The following is a 15,788-nucleotide window of genomic DNA, read 5'->3' on the forward strand; positions in this document are numbered from 1 at the left end:
GTTTCTATTGCACAGAACCTCCAGTCGTCCGTCAGAATGAGAACACGACCCGTTCGCAACTGAACTTTCAAGCCTAACATTTTAAAATGCCACACGCCGCCTTCAAAACGAGGCAGGGATTGAATTTTAATTTCTGGGAGCTCCGTGTGGCTTGCCAAGACAACAGCGATGGATGGGAGGCATCAGGAGAGCAGCTGGGAGATGTGTTTTAGAGGCTGATGCCTGACCGCAGAAGAGTATCAGCTGCCTCCCTGCAATTTCCCGAGCTCTTGACTTACAGAGCTGGTTGCTCCAGTGCTGTGGAAGTGGCTAGATAAAGAACTAGATAGATGGGAAGACCAGCTCTGACAGTATCTTTCCATCTATCTAGGAAAGCAGCAAGAGTTAGAATCATAGAAATGAGGGTAGGAAGGGACCTCGGAGGTCGCATCTAGTCCAACCCCCTGCTGAAAGCAGGACCAGGCCCAGCTAGTTCATCTCAGCCAAGGGTTTTGTCTAGCCACATCTTCAAAACTTCTTAAAAACGCATGAAGCTTTCTAAGGGCTTCCGCCTTTGTCTCACAAAGGACTCGTGCAACAGAAGAGCGCCTCTCAGCATCCTGTCTTGGTTAAAAAGCCCATGCTCCTGGCTTGTTTAACCTCTGGCATTTTATAGGGTATCCTGCTTACCCAGCAATCCCGCTGCTTGACCGTCAGCACCTCTGGGGCTCGGCTTAGCCAGAGTGCAGCAAATCCAGAACAGAGCCCCTTGGTGACAACGCCTTTTGTCTAAGCTGTGAGCTGTCTGCGCAGGCACCTCCATTAACATCAGCAGCGAGGGGTGATGGGAGAGGGGTCACATCATTTGGAACTTGTCGAATTAAAAGTTGCAGCCGTGTCCCCAGACACAAAGTGCAGCCCAGGGTAACTTTAGCAACCCCAGGAACAAATGGGCCTGGGTGGGCAAAGCTCCCAGACCTCAGCCCTCACAGTGCAAGTCTCAACTGCAGAGGGAGATGGAACTGAAGAGACATGAGCACAAGAGGGAAGAGCCACCAGGCTGGGGCCAGCTAACTGCCCAGGGCTCTGTTGTTTGCTAACGTGACTGAGCTGTGTGTCTCTGTCTGATAGAGCAGATGAGACAGCCGGGAGCACGGGCACCCCGGGCGGCTGCATGCTTGCATGTAATGCAATCAACAGCGGCCCGGACATCTGATCCACAATACATTGCTGATCTAGGGAGGCCTGATGAGGGCTTTTGTCCTTGTGGGGGCGTTTGCAGGGAAAGCAGGAGGGGCGCGGAGCAGGAGCAGAGGTGCCCAGGCAGAGACAGGCATTGTCAGCATGACGCAGTGCAGAGAGCATCCTTGGGTCTACGCAGAGGCACAGAGCGGGGTGGAGTCAGAGCGGTCTCCACACGGAAACGTGCTGTCATGCACAAAGGCGAGTGCAAGTGAGGCCACATCACTGGCAGTCCAGCATGCATGGGTGGTCTATGGCATTGCTTGTACTGGACCTTCCTGGGTTGTACTGGGCCTTCCTGCGTCTCCTTTTTCAGCCCAGAATCTGCCTCCTTGCAAAGGCCAAGCCTCATTTGTTCTCAAAAAGACCACCCCAGACCAACGTCTCAGGCTCACACACTTATGCCTTTATCTCCTGCAGACGATGTCCACATGTCTGACAAGATCACGATCTCCAAGCAATTCAAGGAGAAGGTCATCCGCCCCATCCTGAAGGTATGGCAGGCTGGCTTGCTGCCTCCTGTTCACCCCTGGGCTGTTCTCTTGGGTTTCTCTACTGGGCTTATCCCCACAGTACCCGACCGCCTCCCCACCACACACGCACCGCCAACTTGCAGAGTCCCAGCCTTTGGCACTGGGGGGTTAAGATGCCACTGCCCTGCCCAGCCAGTGTCCCTGGGCTGGTTTACGGGCGGCAGCATCGGCACAGCAGGGCAGATCCCCCAAGCCCTGCGCGCATGCGGAAACCACATGTGACCTGTCACAGTGACAGATTTCACAGCTCTGCTCCTGCTCACACGCTAGTGGGTTTCTTTCTTTCCAGTGGGTGCTACCAGTTATGCCTTTTCCCCACAAAAAAGGAGCATGGATCTGCCATGCATGGCATGTTCCTCATATTAACAGAATCACCCATCCTTTAGCATCAGGAAAGTAGCCAGCACTGTAATGCCCAGAGACTAGTCTTCACCAGGATTTGGAGTCACCCAAGGTAGAGGGTTATTAAATTACGAAAGCATCTGGTCCATTCACTTCTTGCTGGTGAAGGATAGACTGGATTCTTCAATGCCTCTCTCTGGTTTTAAGAGGAGACTGTCTCCTAATTTTTCCATAGTGCTCATATCACCTGGTGAAAGCGTCCTGAGAGTTTCACTACTTTTGAGTTGTTTCCACATAGATCTGTTAGCAGCAGCACCTACATGATATGGGGTATTACCTCTTTGGAGCACTAGAGTGACCCCTCAACCCCATCCCAAGGGAGATCAACATTACCCTGTTGTACTGATCGAGAAAATGAGTCCAAAGAAGTTTGAGCCGGGTGTAAAGCATTCACGGACTTGGGGGCTTCCGTTTATGGGGTAGCTGCCCCAAGAGGCACGGCGTTTGCTTTCTAGAGGTTCAGAAACCTCCATTCCCTGCATTGGGAGTAGTGAGTGCAGGAGTCTCGGACCAGCCCCTCAGAAGCAAAATCCTCCATATTGGTCATTTAGACCTAAATGACTTTGTTGCACAAAGGAGAGGCTGAGGTCCCAGACTTGGAGCGTGGGAGGTCCCAGTGCTCAGCCCCTTCCTTTCCCCTACACATAAAAGTTCCTCTCTGTTGCCCAAGAGAAGCCCGCGATAACCAGGAAACCCTCAACACGGACTTCTGGTCCAGGCCTCTCAGCCCAGTCATTTCCAGCTGCTCGCAGTGTTGTGGCAGGTGCTCTTGAGAGCCATCAGGAGGTGGGATGGGATCTCTGGGGGTCCCCTCGTGTGGTGCCAGTAGAGGCTGTTGCTGACATCTGCCCTCTGCCCCTGACAGGCTCATTTCCGGCGGGACGAGTTCCTGGGCAGGATTAACGAAATCGTTTACTTCCTCCCCTTCTGCCACGCAGAGCTCATCCAACTGGTCAATAAAGAGCTGAATTTCTGGGCCAAGAAGGTAAAACCAACCCACAGCTGGATGTGCGCTGCTTTGGGAGGGATGTGCACTGCTTGATGCACCAGCAGGGCAGGAGTCCCTGACCACATCCTCGCCCCAAACCCTATTGGCATGTGAGCCTCGTTGCCATGATGTCACTCTCCTCCCAGCTATGCTGTGTCACGAACACAACGAGGTTCCCCAAGTGTCATGTGCACCACTGCTTACACTCACTACCGCTGTGGAGGGGAAACACAGTGGGCTGCAATGCTTGCCTGTGTCCTGAGAGTCTTAGCTGTGCAGTGCCAGGCTCTCAAAGCCAGGCCACATCCCCCATGCAAACAACCTGCATGCCAAAGCCCCAGGGCTGTATGACAGTGGCAGCATCCATCCATAATGACAGTCTCCCATGCACCCTAATCAGGTTGCCCACTGGAGTCTGGTAATATGCCATGCCTTTCTCCCCTGGCAGGCCAAAATGCGGCACAGTATCACTTTGCTCTGGGACAGGGAAGTGATGGACGTCCTGGCTGATGGCTACAATTTGCACTACGGCGCCCGGTCGATCAAACACGAGGTGAGGCACAGGAGGAGGCAAGACTGCCATACCCTCTGCAGACTCCTCCTTCCCCACCAGCCTGCCTTCTCTCCAGGCTGTTGTGGAGGCGCAACAAACCTCATCCTGGGGTGGATTTTTGGATCCATCCTGTAAAGGCCGTCACATAGCAAGGGGTAGACCTTGGGTGTATGCACACAGCGTTCCCACGTACGTACGTGTGCGCGCGCGCACACACACACACACACACACAGAGAGAGAGAGAGAGAGAGAGAGAGAGAGAGAGAGACAAAGGCACAAGGGCTCCATCCCTTTATGCATCTTAGCTGTAAGAAGTTCCAAAACCACCAGGTCCTGTTGGGACCCAGTGGACATACTGCACCCACACAGTAGAGCAGCTGCCTGCTCCATTCCCCTGTGACATGCGAGCAGAGACACCACTCAGGCCCTTGACCCCGGCTAGTAGAGTCAGATAGGAAGCCGGGGGCAGTGGCACTGGGGGAGGGTGTCCCCTGTCAGGCTGCTCACAGCAGGAAGAGGCTGGGGGCAGGTTCCCTAACAGGGGGATGGTTGTTTCTCTACCCACCCCCTCCCCAGGTCGAGCGGCGCGTTGTGAACCAGTTAGCGGCCGCCTACGAGCAAGACCTGTTGCCACGGGGCTGCACCCTGCGCATCACGGTGGAGGACTCGGACAAGAAGCTGCTGAAAACCAAAGACAGTTCCTCCTTGGAGGAGACTGAGAGGAAGGCCCCGACGCTGCGGTTGGAGATCGTGGAGAAGGACAGCAAGCGCCGGAAACTGGACATCCAGGTGCCCCTGAACCCTGACCAGATCTCTTACTTCTTGTAGGCACGGGGGGGCCAGACAACAATAAAGTCACTGTGCGACTCAGACTTTGGAGAACAGCCCGTCTATGAGTAAGAGCAAAGGGGACGGGAGCCCAGCCCATAACAAGGGGCTCAGGGGACATGTGTGTTTTGTCACTGAATACCCTCCTAGGCCCCTACCGTCCTGTGTTCTCACCAAGTTGGTTCAAGACCCTCCATCGCCCTCATAGGGTTGAACTCCATGCTGCCCTCCAACTCACGGGGAGAACAGACGGACATGCCGCCATGTGGAAACCTTGGAGTGAGAGGAATATAAGGGCAGGGAGGAGTGTTTCAGCAAGGAAAGGGAGGCAGATTTCAACCCACACCAGTGCTAGAGAGTCTGGCTCTCCCTTGAGTTTATCCCTTTGCTCAGGAGGGAGCTCCTGCTTGCCCTGCTCTGGCTACAGAGCAGGGTGTGCTGCCTAAGGGCAGGTGCTTCTCCACATTATGGCTTGATTTTAAAAGCTGCCATGAGCTCTCCAGCCCCTGTGCGTGGTCTGTGTCACTGAACTTCAGTAGCTGCATGGTGCATACGTGGCACGCAGCTCTTTCTCAGGACGGTGGGCATGGCACAGGGGCAGGGGAGCCCACCTCCCTGAGGAACGGGGAAAAGAGGGGCACAAATGCGGCTCAGCTGCCTTCAGGGAGCCTTCGGCTGAGACCCTTCCACTGCCTGCTCTCGGGTGAATCCACCCAGCGAGGCTCCAGCCAAACCCAGACCCGTGACACGCCGGTGCGGTCCTGTCTACGAGTGCTGCTGCTGTCGTCTCTGCGCCGGACTCGATCGTCTCCATCCTGCAAATCCTCCTTCTGGGAAGCAGCATCTCTGGGCCGGGCTGAGCCGTAGCCAGTTGCCGGGTCAGAGCAAAGTGCCCTGCTCCAGGCAAACGTGGAGCTGGGCCATCTCCTGCCAGCAGTAATCAGATTTGTTCCCTGCATGCTCGCAAGATCCTTCCTCTGCAGAAGGTTTAACTCTTCAGAGCCCTGTTGCCGTCGCCACAACACTCGGGTGCGGGGGGAACCGCTCGTGTGTGAGACCTGCTGCCTCTGGGCTCAGACTCTAAATTGTGTGTTTCGGTCAATAAAAGTCTGTTTTGTCTGGCATCCGTAGCGTGATTCCCCACTGCCCACCATCACCCTCGATCCCCTTGCTCAGCTGTCAGACCTTGCTGCCACCTTTCTCAGAGCAGGATCCCACGTTTCTGCCCCCATCATTCCCCCCCAGCGGGTCCGAGCTCTGTTCTCTCAAAGATGATGCTGGTGCTCTCCAGCTCCCACAAAGCACAAGCTTGAAACAAGGGCCCACGGGTTTCAGGGGACAGATGCTCTGGACACAGCAAGCAGTTTATGCATACTCCCCACTGACCTGGGGCTTGTCCAGCTTCCCCAGGTAGTCTCAGGCCTTGTCAGCTCCGGAAGGGACCTCTGTCCCAAAAGCAGAGCGGTCCCTCTACACAGCTCCAGGCCTTCACATGACGAGGTCTCGAGCAAGACTTTCCACCCAGAGTGAAACTTCACGGGGCCTTGTGTCCACACAGGGCACAGAGGCTTATAGCAACCCCCAGCTTTTATGTCCCTTCTCTGACCCATGTGCCCATCACTAGACACCCCCAGATGGCCTATGTAACATGGATGTGGTGGGTATGGGCTCTCCAGCGGGCCTGCGGCGTTGTCACATCTCAGTATAATAGCACTTGACTGCTCTGCTGATGCCGCCGCATCGCACTTAACATTAAGACCAATGGCTTGAAGTTGCAGCAAAGTCGGATTTCAGGAAACACTTCTGTACTGACAGAGCAGGAGGCAGTGGACTAGATCGTTAGGGAGGGATTGAACTCTCCATCACTGGAGGTGTTCAAGGAGTGGTTGAATGAGCACTAGTCAGGGATGATCTAGGTGTAATTGTGACTGTGGTCTGCTATGGGGATTTTGCAGGCTTCTGGGCTGCGCTGGCTGTGACAAGGGGCCGGGAGGGAATTGATTTCCCCTCCTGCTGCTACATGCAGAGAAGGTTAGATATTAGGACAAACTTTCTCATAAGGGTTGTAAAACACTGGAACAGGCTACCTAGAGAGATTGTGGAAGCACCAAATGGACACGGCAGAGGGGTGCAAGGTCCCAGGGTCTGAAGAGAGGGTGTACGAGGACTTATGGACCTGGCCTGGAGCTCCCTTCCAGCCCTCATCTATGATCCTGGGACCTCAGTGCTTCGAGTCTTCTGTCTAGCCCTGCCCTAAAACCCTACCCCTAAATCCTCACCCTAACCGTAAGGCCGACCCAGTCAGCAGAGAGCAGCACCAGGGGCTGGGTTCATGCTGTAGGAGTTGCGAGGCCTTAGTTGTGCTGAGTTATAGTTAAGCTAAGGCACCACAAAGCACTTTGGGCGTAACAGGCTTCACTGACTAGTGAGTGGCCTGATAAAAGAGACAGTGAGCCAGAAGGCTGAAGATGCCCAAACTTAGCCGGGGGGTGGTCAAGATGACCCCTGGACCCCACTTCTTTCTGACTTGAGTCATTCTTTCTGCATCGCACCCCAGCTCCAGGAGGCCGGTTGCAGGCGGCTGCCTCTGCAAGTGCCCAGACCCACGCAGCCCAAACCCCGAGAGCGGCAGCAGGCGGGTTGGGAGCCCTCCGGACCCCTGAGCACCTCAGAGCAACGCGTGCTTAGGCTGACTTCAAAAGCGCACCCAAATCAGCACGTAGGGCCCATCCTCGACCAGGGGCAGCCGCCCCATAGCGGCAGCACTCGTGTGGTACAGCTCTGGCCTTGAAAGCTTTTGCTGGTTGCCTGAAGAGGCCCAGGAGCAATTTTTTTTTGCCCCTTGTGAATGCTGTTGTGGGCGTCTGCCTTGCAGGCGGACAGTGTGGGGGGCTTGTGTTTCCCTTAGAGGCGCTGGGGCTTGTACTGCTGCTCCTGACTCCAGGACCCCATGCTGGAGGGTCCTGCCCCTCCACTCGGAGTCAGGTCAGCACCAAATCTGCAGCTGGGACTTCAGTCAGATTGGCCGGGACGGTGGCAGAGTTTTGCCCTTTTCCTGGGCCCTGCCGATCAGACATCAGCCTTCTTCCCTGTGGCGGCAAGGGGCAGTGCCCGCATCTCCCTGTGTTTTCCCCGGGACATGTTACAGGCCATCCTTGGTGGCTTGGGTTTTGTGCTTCACGGTTACATGTGAGTGTCAGCACAACTAAGTGGAAAAGGGAGGGTGCAGTAAAACGACAGCTATTTTTCTCCAGTTAAAAAGACACCAGAAGCTTTACTAATGCACTCAGGGCCTCTGGCTGGATTATAATGTTTAAGACAAGCAAAAATAACCCAAATATAACTTCATTGGCATGAATTACACACAATCTGCAGGGCTGTGAAATAGGAGCTTCGTGACCAGGAGCAGCAAACAGGCGGCAGAACGAAGGGGAGTTTGATTGGCAGGAGCATCAAGACCTTTGAGCAGAAGAGAGGGTCGTTAACACCTGTGGGACGAAAAGTTTAGAAGGAATTAGGTAGATTTTAATGAGTTGAGAAGTTGATTGATGCCCTTAATGCTGCCTGAGTAGAAATGCCACTGCCACTGCCAGGCGGGTGGTTTTAAACTAGGTGCAGCAGGATTCAGAAGGTTGCAAGGGGGCCGGGTTTGGCCAGTTTCTGCATCACTGGGACTTGCTCTGCTAGGCCAGTCAGGGGGGAGGACGCCCTCGGACACCAGGGCCAAGCCTGGCACCTACAACCCGTGGGTGCTTTTGCACCAGCTAGGCTAAGTAACTTGACCAAGGTCACCCAGGGAGTCAGTGCCAGAGACAGAAGCTAAGTCATGGCTAAATTGCGATTGCCTCATAGTTTAGGAGGATAATGGGCTCTTTTCCCAGCTTGTTTTCGGACTTCTTGTGTGTCGTGGACATATTCTCCTTCATCTGCTTGTCCCAGAGTGCCTGCGAGTGTAAACGGGGCCTTGGCTGCCTTCTTGCCTCCCCGTGGCCTCGCCACTGTGTGCCGCAGAGAGCCCCGCAGGCAAGGGCATGGGGTATGTTGGAATGGCCACCGACCCAACGCACCGATCGCTGCTCAGCCCGTGGTGGGAAAGGGGGAGCGGCTTCAAGTCCAAGTCCCTTCCAGCCCCACATCTCCATGTTCCTATGACTTCCCTGTGGCTCTTGATGCCAGGTGGAAGATGCCCAGACACGCCGGTGACGGGTCCCAGGCCCACCTCTCCAGACTGCTGCCCAAGCTGCTTCACGTCCCCCGGAGGAGCATCCGAAAGCAGCCGGGTGGCAGCTTCAGGGCCCCGAGGGATTCACCCTGCCCTGGAGCCAGGCCCCGGGGTTGGATATGGGGCTCAGAGGCTGGGTCCAGCAGTCCCAGCTCAGGGCAGGGCAGGATCCGTGCAGGGTTTCACCGGGAGACGTAGCAAGGCAGCGGGTGCCCTGTGCAGGGGCTAGGCTGGGGTGTTCAGTGCCCCAGGCCCGTGGGACACCCTGCAATGCCCTGATGCCCAGTCAGCACCTCTGGTGCAGCAGTCCCAGGTTGGCTGGGGGGTTTCTGCAGCAGAGACCCCCCTCTCCTCCCCTGCGCAGCGGTCGGCAGGGGAAGCACGGTCCCCCATTGTTCGCCGCACGGGTAATTGTGTTTGGGGAGCCGGCCCACAGCGAGGGCGAGAGGGCTCCCAGTGACAGATCAAATGAATGCGCCACGGCCGCCCGGCCCAGAAACAATAAAGCCTGGGCAAGAGGCAGAGGGGGGGACATCAGGCGGTGACGGGAGAAATTCAATTACCTCCAGCCCTCAGCCCCGTGCCGGCCGTAATTCGATTAGGAGCAGGCGCTGGGAGCCAGGCCCGGGCCCTGCGGCCTCAGCTGGGCCGGGATGAACAATGGTGCGGGGCGGCAGGTGGGAGGGATGGGGCATGCGGCCGAATTGGGGCCGCGGGACCCCGGCATCCAGGAGAAGGGCCCCGTGCAGCGGTCGCGGGTGATGCCAGGGACTCACGCACCCACAGGGGAAGGATTTGCCCCCTCCCACCCTGGTGCCCCACGCTGCCGGTGGCAGGGAGGCCAGGAGAGCCGCAAGCGGGAGCACCCAGAGCTCGAGGGGGGGCTTTGCTGCGTTTCCCAGATGCCCAGGTCCCCACGGTGCCTTCAGCCATGGCGAAGGCAGTGCGGACCTGTCTGCGGTGGATGGGCACGACTGGGGGGCCGGCGAGCCGGGGCAGGGCATATTCCTGCCCTGTGCCTCAGTTTCCCCGAGAGGATCATATCCATCTATCCATCTGCTTGCAAGGTGTGCTAGGCTTGCTGGCCCAGTCTCTAGCCACAGCCCATCGATGCCACCATCGTGTCTAAGCACTCGGGTGCAAACCCAAGCCCGTCTCTGCAGTGCCCGGCCTGTCCTTGGCCCCTCTGATTAGCACCGGGGAGTGCTGAGGCCTGGCACAGCCCCGGGGCCAAGCAGCCCCTGCATCGCCAACGGAGCCACGATCCTTGCCATCACCCCTGAATCGTAGCCAGCCCCTGTGGAGCCGGCACAATGGAGAAGATCGTGATAGACCAAAAGCCTTAGCTCTGGGCTGCAACAGGCCGGGCTCTCTGCAGCTCCATGCGGGGCCTAGTCCACAGCGCGGACAAGCTGGGCTCACACGGGGCGCGGTGGGGGGCACGCTCAGTGCCTTGCGTTCACCCAGGGGCAGCCCTGGGAAGTGGTGCCAGGCTGGCCAAGAGTAGGCACCCCCTGCTACGAAGGCTGCGGTCACATCAGCCTGCCTGCAGTCGGTGGCACGGCAGTGGCTTTGTTAGGCTCCAGCGTTAACAGCACGTTTGCAAGGAAGCGAGGCCTCCGCACCCCTCCGTGCTCCCACTGGGGCTGGCTGCAGGCTCAGGCGGACGCAGCCGCATCCCGCCTGCTTTCCAGGGTGTCTGCAAGAGCCCCACTTCCTTTGGAGCTGGGATCCTGCTGCTGGCCACCTCTGCCAGCCAGGACTGCTGTGGCCAGCCCCGCCGGACGCCCTCCCGGCACGAGCAACCGCACCACGCCGCGCCACACCACGCCACGCCAGCAAACACCCTGCGGGACTGTGCCCAAAGACTTCCAGGCACCCGTGTAGGAGCATTTCCAGAGGGACACAGACTGACTTATGCCCCCTCCAGCCAGGTCGGGCTGGTCCCCCTGCCTGGCGCTGGCGGGGGCATTTCCAGGGACCCGGGCAGACGTGTCCAACCCGAGGGCCTGAGCCCCTCAGCTCCACGCCGAGCGGGGGGACCTCACCTGCTTGTCCCCTGGTCTCCTCCATCCCGTGGTCCCCCGGCCCCCCCCTCTACTGTGTCCACCTCCCTCTTTGTCCCTCCTTGGCCCCCTCCCCAGTCCTGCCCCCGGCTCTGGCTCTCGCGTGGCAGATTGCTGCCTAATTAGTTTAGAGGGAAAACTTAATTGAATTAACTTTTTCACAGCTCCAGCAGCCTGACAGTTGGGGCTCTCTTTCACCAGCCAGCTTCCATCTCCGTGATCTAATTAACTTGTTTAGCAACCTGCCTGGGCCCCGAGACAGCCAGCCCAGCCCCGCAGCCCGGCAGCTGGGGGGTGGGGAGCAGAAAAGGGGGGAGCGGGGGGCTTCGCTCCTCTCCGCTGCCCCCGTGGATCAAAGGGTCCCAGCTCCGGGAGGGAGAAGGGAGTCGGGGGGCCAGGCCTGTGCCCCCCGCTTCTCCAACGTCCGCCGGGGGTGGATGGACGGAGGGCCGGGCTCACACCCCAGCACACAGAGGAGCGATGTCCCCCTGGCAGAGATCACGGGTCTCCAAGGGTGGAAGGATTCACCTGGGGACCCCAGCCCCTGCCTCCACAGGTGCAGCAGGAGCATCTCCATGTGCAGCCTCCCTGCCCCGCGGTCCTGGGTGATACCCACAGGCCTTGGAGGAGCCACGCCAGCTCCAGGGCCCTGCAGGCTACGGTGCCTGGCAGGGGCTGGATCCTAGCAGGCCTCAGAGCCCCGCGCCCCTCTTGGACGGCGCTGGGGGTGGAGGGGGCAGCGAGGCATCTCCAGGATGACAAAGCCGCAATTAGCGTTGGCAGTCCCCGGACTGAAAGTGTTTGTCTTGAAAATGCCCCTAATCCTCCCTAAGCCCCTTGGAGGGGGGGTCCCTGAAAGCCTCTGGGTTATTCATGGGCCCCCGCGGGGTGCTAACGAGGGTCCTTTGATATGCATGCAGGGGGAGTCACATCAGTATGGTGGGGAGGGGGGAGGGAACTGTGCGTGCATGCACACGTGTGTGCATTTGTGCCTGCAAGCACCCAGGCGCCCACATGCATGTGGGCTAGCACATGCATAGGTGTGTGCATGAACGTGTGAGCCTGGGTGTTTTGGGGGGAAAATACGCTATCTATAGATGAGGTTATATATATGCACATGCACGTGAATGTGTGTGTGTGTGTGTGTGTGTGCGTGCAAGCCTAGTGCAGAGAGATGCCCCAGCCCACGGCAGCCTCCGAAACCCCCCATGCTTAGGAGCTGTGTATAGACAAGTCACGACTGCGTCGGGACAGGAGCCGCGGGGTTTGGCCGCGGCACTTCGCTCCCGCCTTGACCCCTCCTGCTCCGGGGCTGCACCAGGGGAGCCGTCCCACGGAGGGGCTGGGACCCCTGAATGCAGGGGCCCCTCAGCCTTTCTCCAAGGCAGGGGGGGCAGGCAGGGCAGGGCATGGTGGGAACCCCCTGCCCCGGGCGCGTGCTCCGTGGCCCCACAAAGGACAGGCTGCCAGGCCGTGGGCGGCCTCGATGGGCCCAAGCGAAGCACCGGGAAGGACGGAGGCTAGCAGGGAACGAGCACGGTGCTGGCAAGGGACAGGCCCCGCGCCCCACGGAGACGGGGGGACACAAAGGAGCCCTCGCGGAGCTGCAGGTGTCTCCAATGACAGGGACCAAGACGGATCTCCCGACCCTCGTGAATAGGCGCGGTTGGGGGGGGTCCAGAAGATGGATGGCTGGAGCGACAGAGCTGGGGGGCTGGGGGGTAGCAGCGCCGCAGGGTGGGCCAGGCTCTGCACGTGTTTCCAGGCACAAGGAGGACATTTGGGGAGCAGAGCCCGGTGCCACCCTGACCTGCCCCCAGTGCAGACTGGCACGGGGAGGCCTTGCCCTGGCCTTGTGGCCCTCACCGGGGCTCTGCAGGGCCGTCACACGCATGCTCCAGCCTCCAGCGCTTGCTGGAAGGGAAACAAAAAGCCCAGGGGAAGCATACGTGAGGGCAGCCCCCCAGCCGCACACCCGTGCCCTCCATCAGGACTTCGCACACACGCGCACCCGTGTGCCCCATGGGTAACATGCACGAACCATCCCTCCCCTGCTTACAGAGCATGCACACGCCAGAAGCGCTTCAGTGCACGCCGCGGGGGTGTCTGGGGTGCACGGGTGTGTGCCACCGAGAGCCCCACGCGCCGGCCCAGCTGGGCACGCACCTCACACAGTGCCCTGTGCCCGCACACCCGTCCCCTCCCATGCATGCACCTGTCCCCCTCCTATGCCTGCTGCTACAAATACAGTCGTGCCCTTCTCTGTCACACACACACACACACACACACGCTGCGCTGCAAAGCCCTCCTTTGCACCATGGTCCAGGGATCAGCCCAGCCTTGGTGCAAAGGGGCCGCGGTTGGGGCTGGGTCCGGCAGGGGCTCCCCAAATCCTTTGGGCCACCTGGCACCGCGTCCCTTGCAGTACAGCCAGGGCAGGTGCCCCCCAGACGCGGCCGGGGATGCCCTTGAGCTCCATCCTCTCCTGCCCTGGGCCGGCTGTGGCAGGGCCATAGCCCGGGGCCCCGGCATCTCTGCCCCCCCAGCCCTTGGCATGGAGACCACCCTCCCCTTGCACCCCCCGCCTAGGTGCAGGGCACCAGCCTCCCCTCCCAGCTGGGTATCTCGTGTGTGCATCCGCCGAGAAGCCTAGCACAACAGCCCGGGGTCTGATGAGGGGAAAGTGAGCTGATTCAATTAGGGAGGAGGACAGGGCTGCTTAGAAGGAAGATGGAAAGGGAGATATTTGCCTCGAAAAGGGATTAATGGAAATGTTAACCGATGAATGACCGGACAGCAGAGAAACCCGCGGCCCCAGCCGGGCACGGCTGTGGGGGAAGGTGCCGGGTGCCGCAGCCCGACACAGCCCCCACCTGTGTCCTGGCGACAGCCCCAGGGCCAAACGCGCGTGCACGCGTGCACACACCCCTGCCCGCTGCCCTACTCGCACGCGGGGACAGCGCAGGGCACCAGGCCCGCTCAGGCACTGGGGAGGGGGCCTGGGACAGAGCCACAGCCGAGGGACATGGGCACGGGACACGCGCGTGTACACAGGCACACATGGACTTGCCTGTATACACCAAGAAGTGCACATGTGCGTGCACACCAACACATACAATTTCCCACACGCGCAGCACACACACATGCACATGTATGCAGGCAAGCATGTAGGCACATGCCTACACATGCTCACACCTGTAGGCACACCCACCCTGCACTCACAGACAAGCATACACATGCAGCGAAAAAGCGTACGCTCACACACACACACGCAAACACACACACCTGTAGGCCCAACCAGCTCAGATATACACACACACACAGACAAGCATGCATACATATGCACACACCCCCAGACACATCCACTCTGTAACACACACACACACACACACACACACACAGAGGCATACCTATATACACCCCCCCCATAGACACATCCACTCCCAGACACAAACACACACACAAACAAGTGTGCACACATATACACCCACCCTCCCAGGCACATCCACTTCACAACACACACACACATATTCACTCCCAGCCACATACACACAGACACACACAAGCATAAATGTTTACACACGCCCCATAAACACATCCATTCACACCCCCCCACAGACAAGCATACACATATACACACACCCCTATAGACACATCCATTCCCCCACACACAAATATATACACACACATCCCCACAGACATATCCATTCCCAGATACACACACACAAGTATATACACACATACACACACCCATAGACATAGCCACTCTCAGGCACCCAGAAACACAAGTATATACACTTTCCCCTTCCTCAACAAATGCATCCACTCCCAGACACACACAGACCCACAGACAAGCACACACACACACACACCAGACACATCCACTCCCAAACACCCAAACACATAAGCATATGCCCCCCCCCAACATATCTATTCCAGGACACACACACACGCACAGACCAGTGTACACACCCCCATAGACACATCCACTCCCAAACACACACACACGTATACACACCCCTGCACAGAAACATCCATTCCTAGACACACAAACACACACACACTTCACAGACACACAAGTATATATACACATACAACCCCCGCAGACACATCCACTCCCAGACACACATAATAACACAGACAAGCACACACACAAACATACACACACACGCCACACACATCCACTCCCAAACACCCACACAAACAAGCATATACACCCCTCAGAAACATCTGCTCAGACACACACACAAGTGTACGCACTAGATACATCCACACTCCTAGACACACACACCCTTGCACGCACAGACACATTTACTCACACACACGGACAAAAGTAACCCCCCCCCACAGACATATCCATTCCCAGACACACACACATACACACACACGAGACTATAGATACACACACACGGACACATCCACTCCCAAGCACACACACAAACAAGCGTACACCCCCATAGACGTATCTACTCCCAGACACATGCAGACAAGTGTAAAACCTCCCGTTGACACATCCACACTTCTAACACGCGCACACACACACATGCACCTCCGACACAGACACATCTGCACACCCCCTCACAGACACATCCACTCCCAAACACACACAAACAAGCATATGCACGCACCCCAGAAACACATCTACTCCGACACACACAGAGCAGCGCGCACACCCGACAGACACATCCACACTTAGCCAAACACACGCACTAACACAAGCATATCCGCACCCCCAAAGGCACATCCGCTCCCAAACACACCCGCAAGTGTACACACACCCATCTATTCACACACACGGACAGGCGTCCGCCCCCGGCGGACACGTCCGTGCCCCTGCGCGCGCGGCTCGACTCCCAAAAGTACACACAAGTGTGCACACGCGGGCATAGAGACATCCCGTCCCGCACGCGCAGCAGCGTGCCCGCACCCACGTCCCGCCCGCGCACTCAGGCGGCCCCCGAGAGGCGCGCACCCC

At 58.2% G+C, this 15,788-nt stretch overlaps 1 protein-coding gene across 2 annotated transcripts in view; it reads left to right on the forward strand.

Annotated features, from left to right (window-relative positions):
* Window positions 1-5,649, forward strand: part of CLPB (ClpB homolog, mitochondrial AAA ATPase chaperonin) — a 105,601-nt gene extending 99,952 nt beyond the window's left edge. For both annotated transcript variants that reach the window (XM_019504373.1, XM_019504382.1), the window contains 4 exons: window positions 1,642-1,715; window positions 3,022-3,141; window positions 3,593-3,697; window positions 4,274-5,649. In XM_019504373.1, coding sequence (XP_019359918.1) covers window positions 1,642-1,715; window positions 3,022-3,141; window positions 3,593-3,697; window positions 4,274-4,525 — 551 coding nt within the window. In that variant the 3' untranslated portion in view covers window positions 4,526-5,649. The remainder of the gene's footprint in view (window positions 1-1,641; window positions 1,716-3,021; window positions 3,142-3,592; window positions 3,698-4,273) is intronic.
* The last annotated feature ends 10,139 nt before the right edge of the window (window positions 5,650-15,788 follow it).

The sequence above is a fragment of the Gavialis gangeticus genome, unplaced genomic scaffold (genome assembly GCF_001723915.1).
Source record: "Gavialis gangeticus isolate Ggan-Ray unplaced genomic scaffold, GavGan_comp1, whole genome shotgun sequence".
NCBI classification, from domain to species: Eukaryota; Metazoa; Chordata; order Crocodylia; family Gavialidae; genus Gavialis; species Gavialis gangeticus.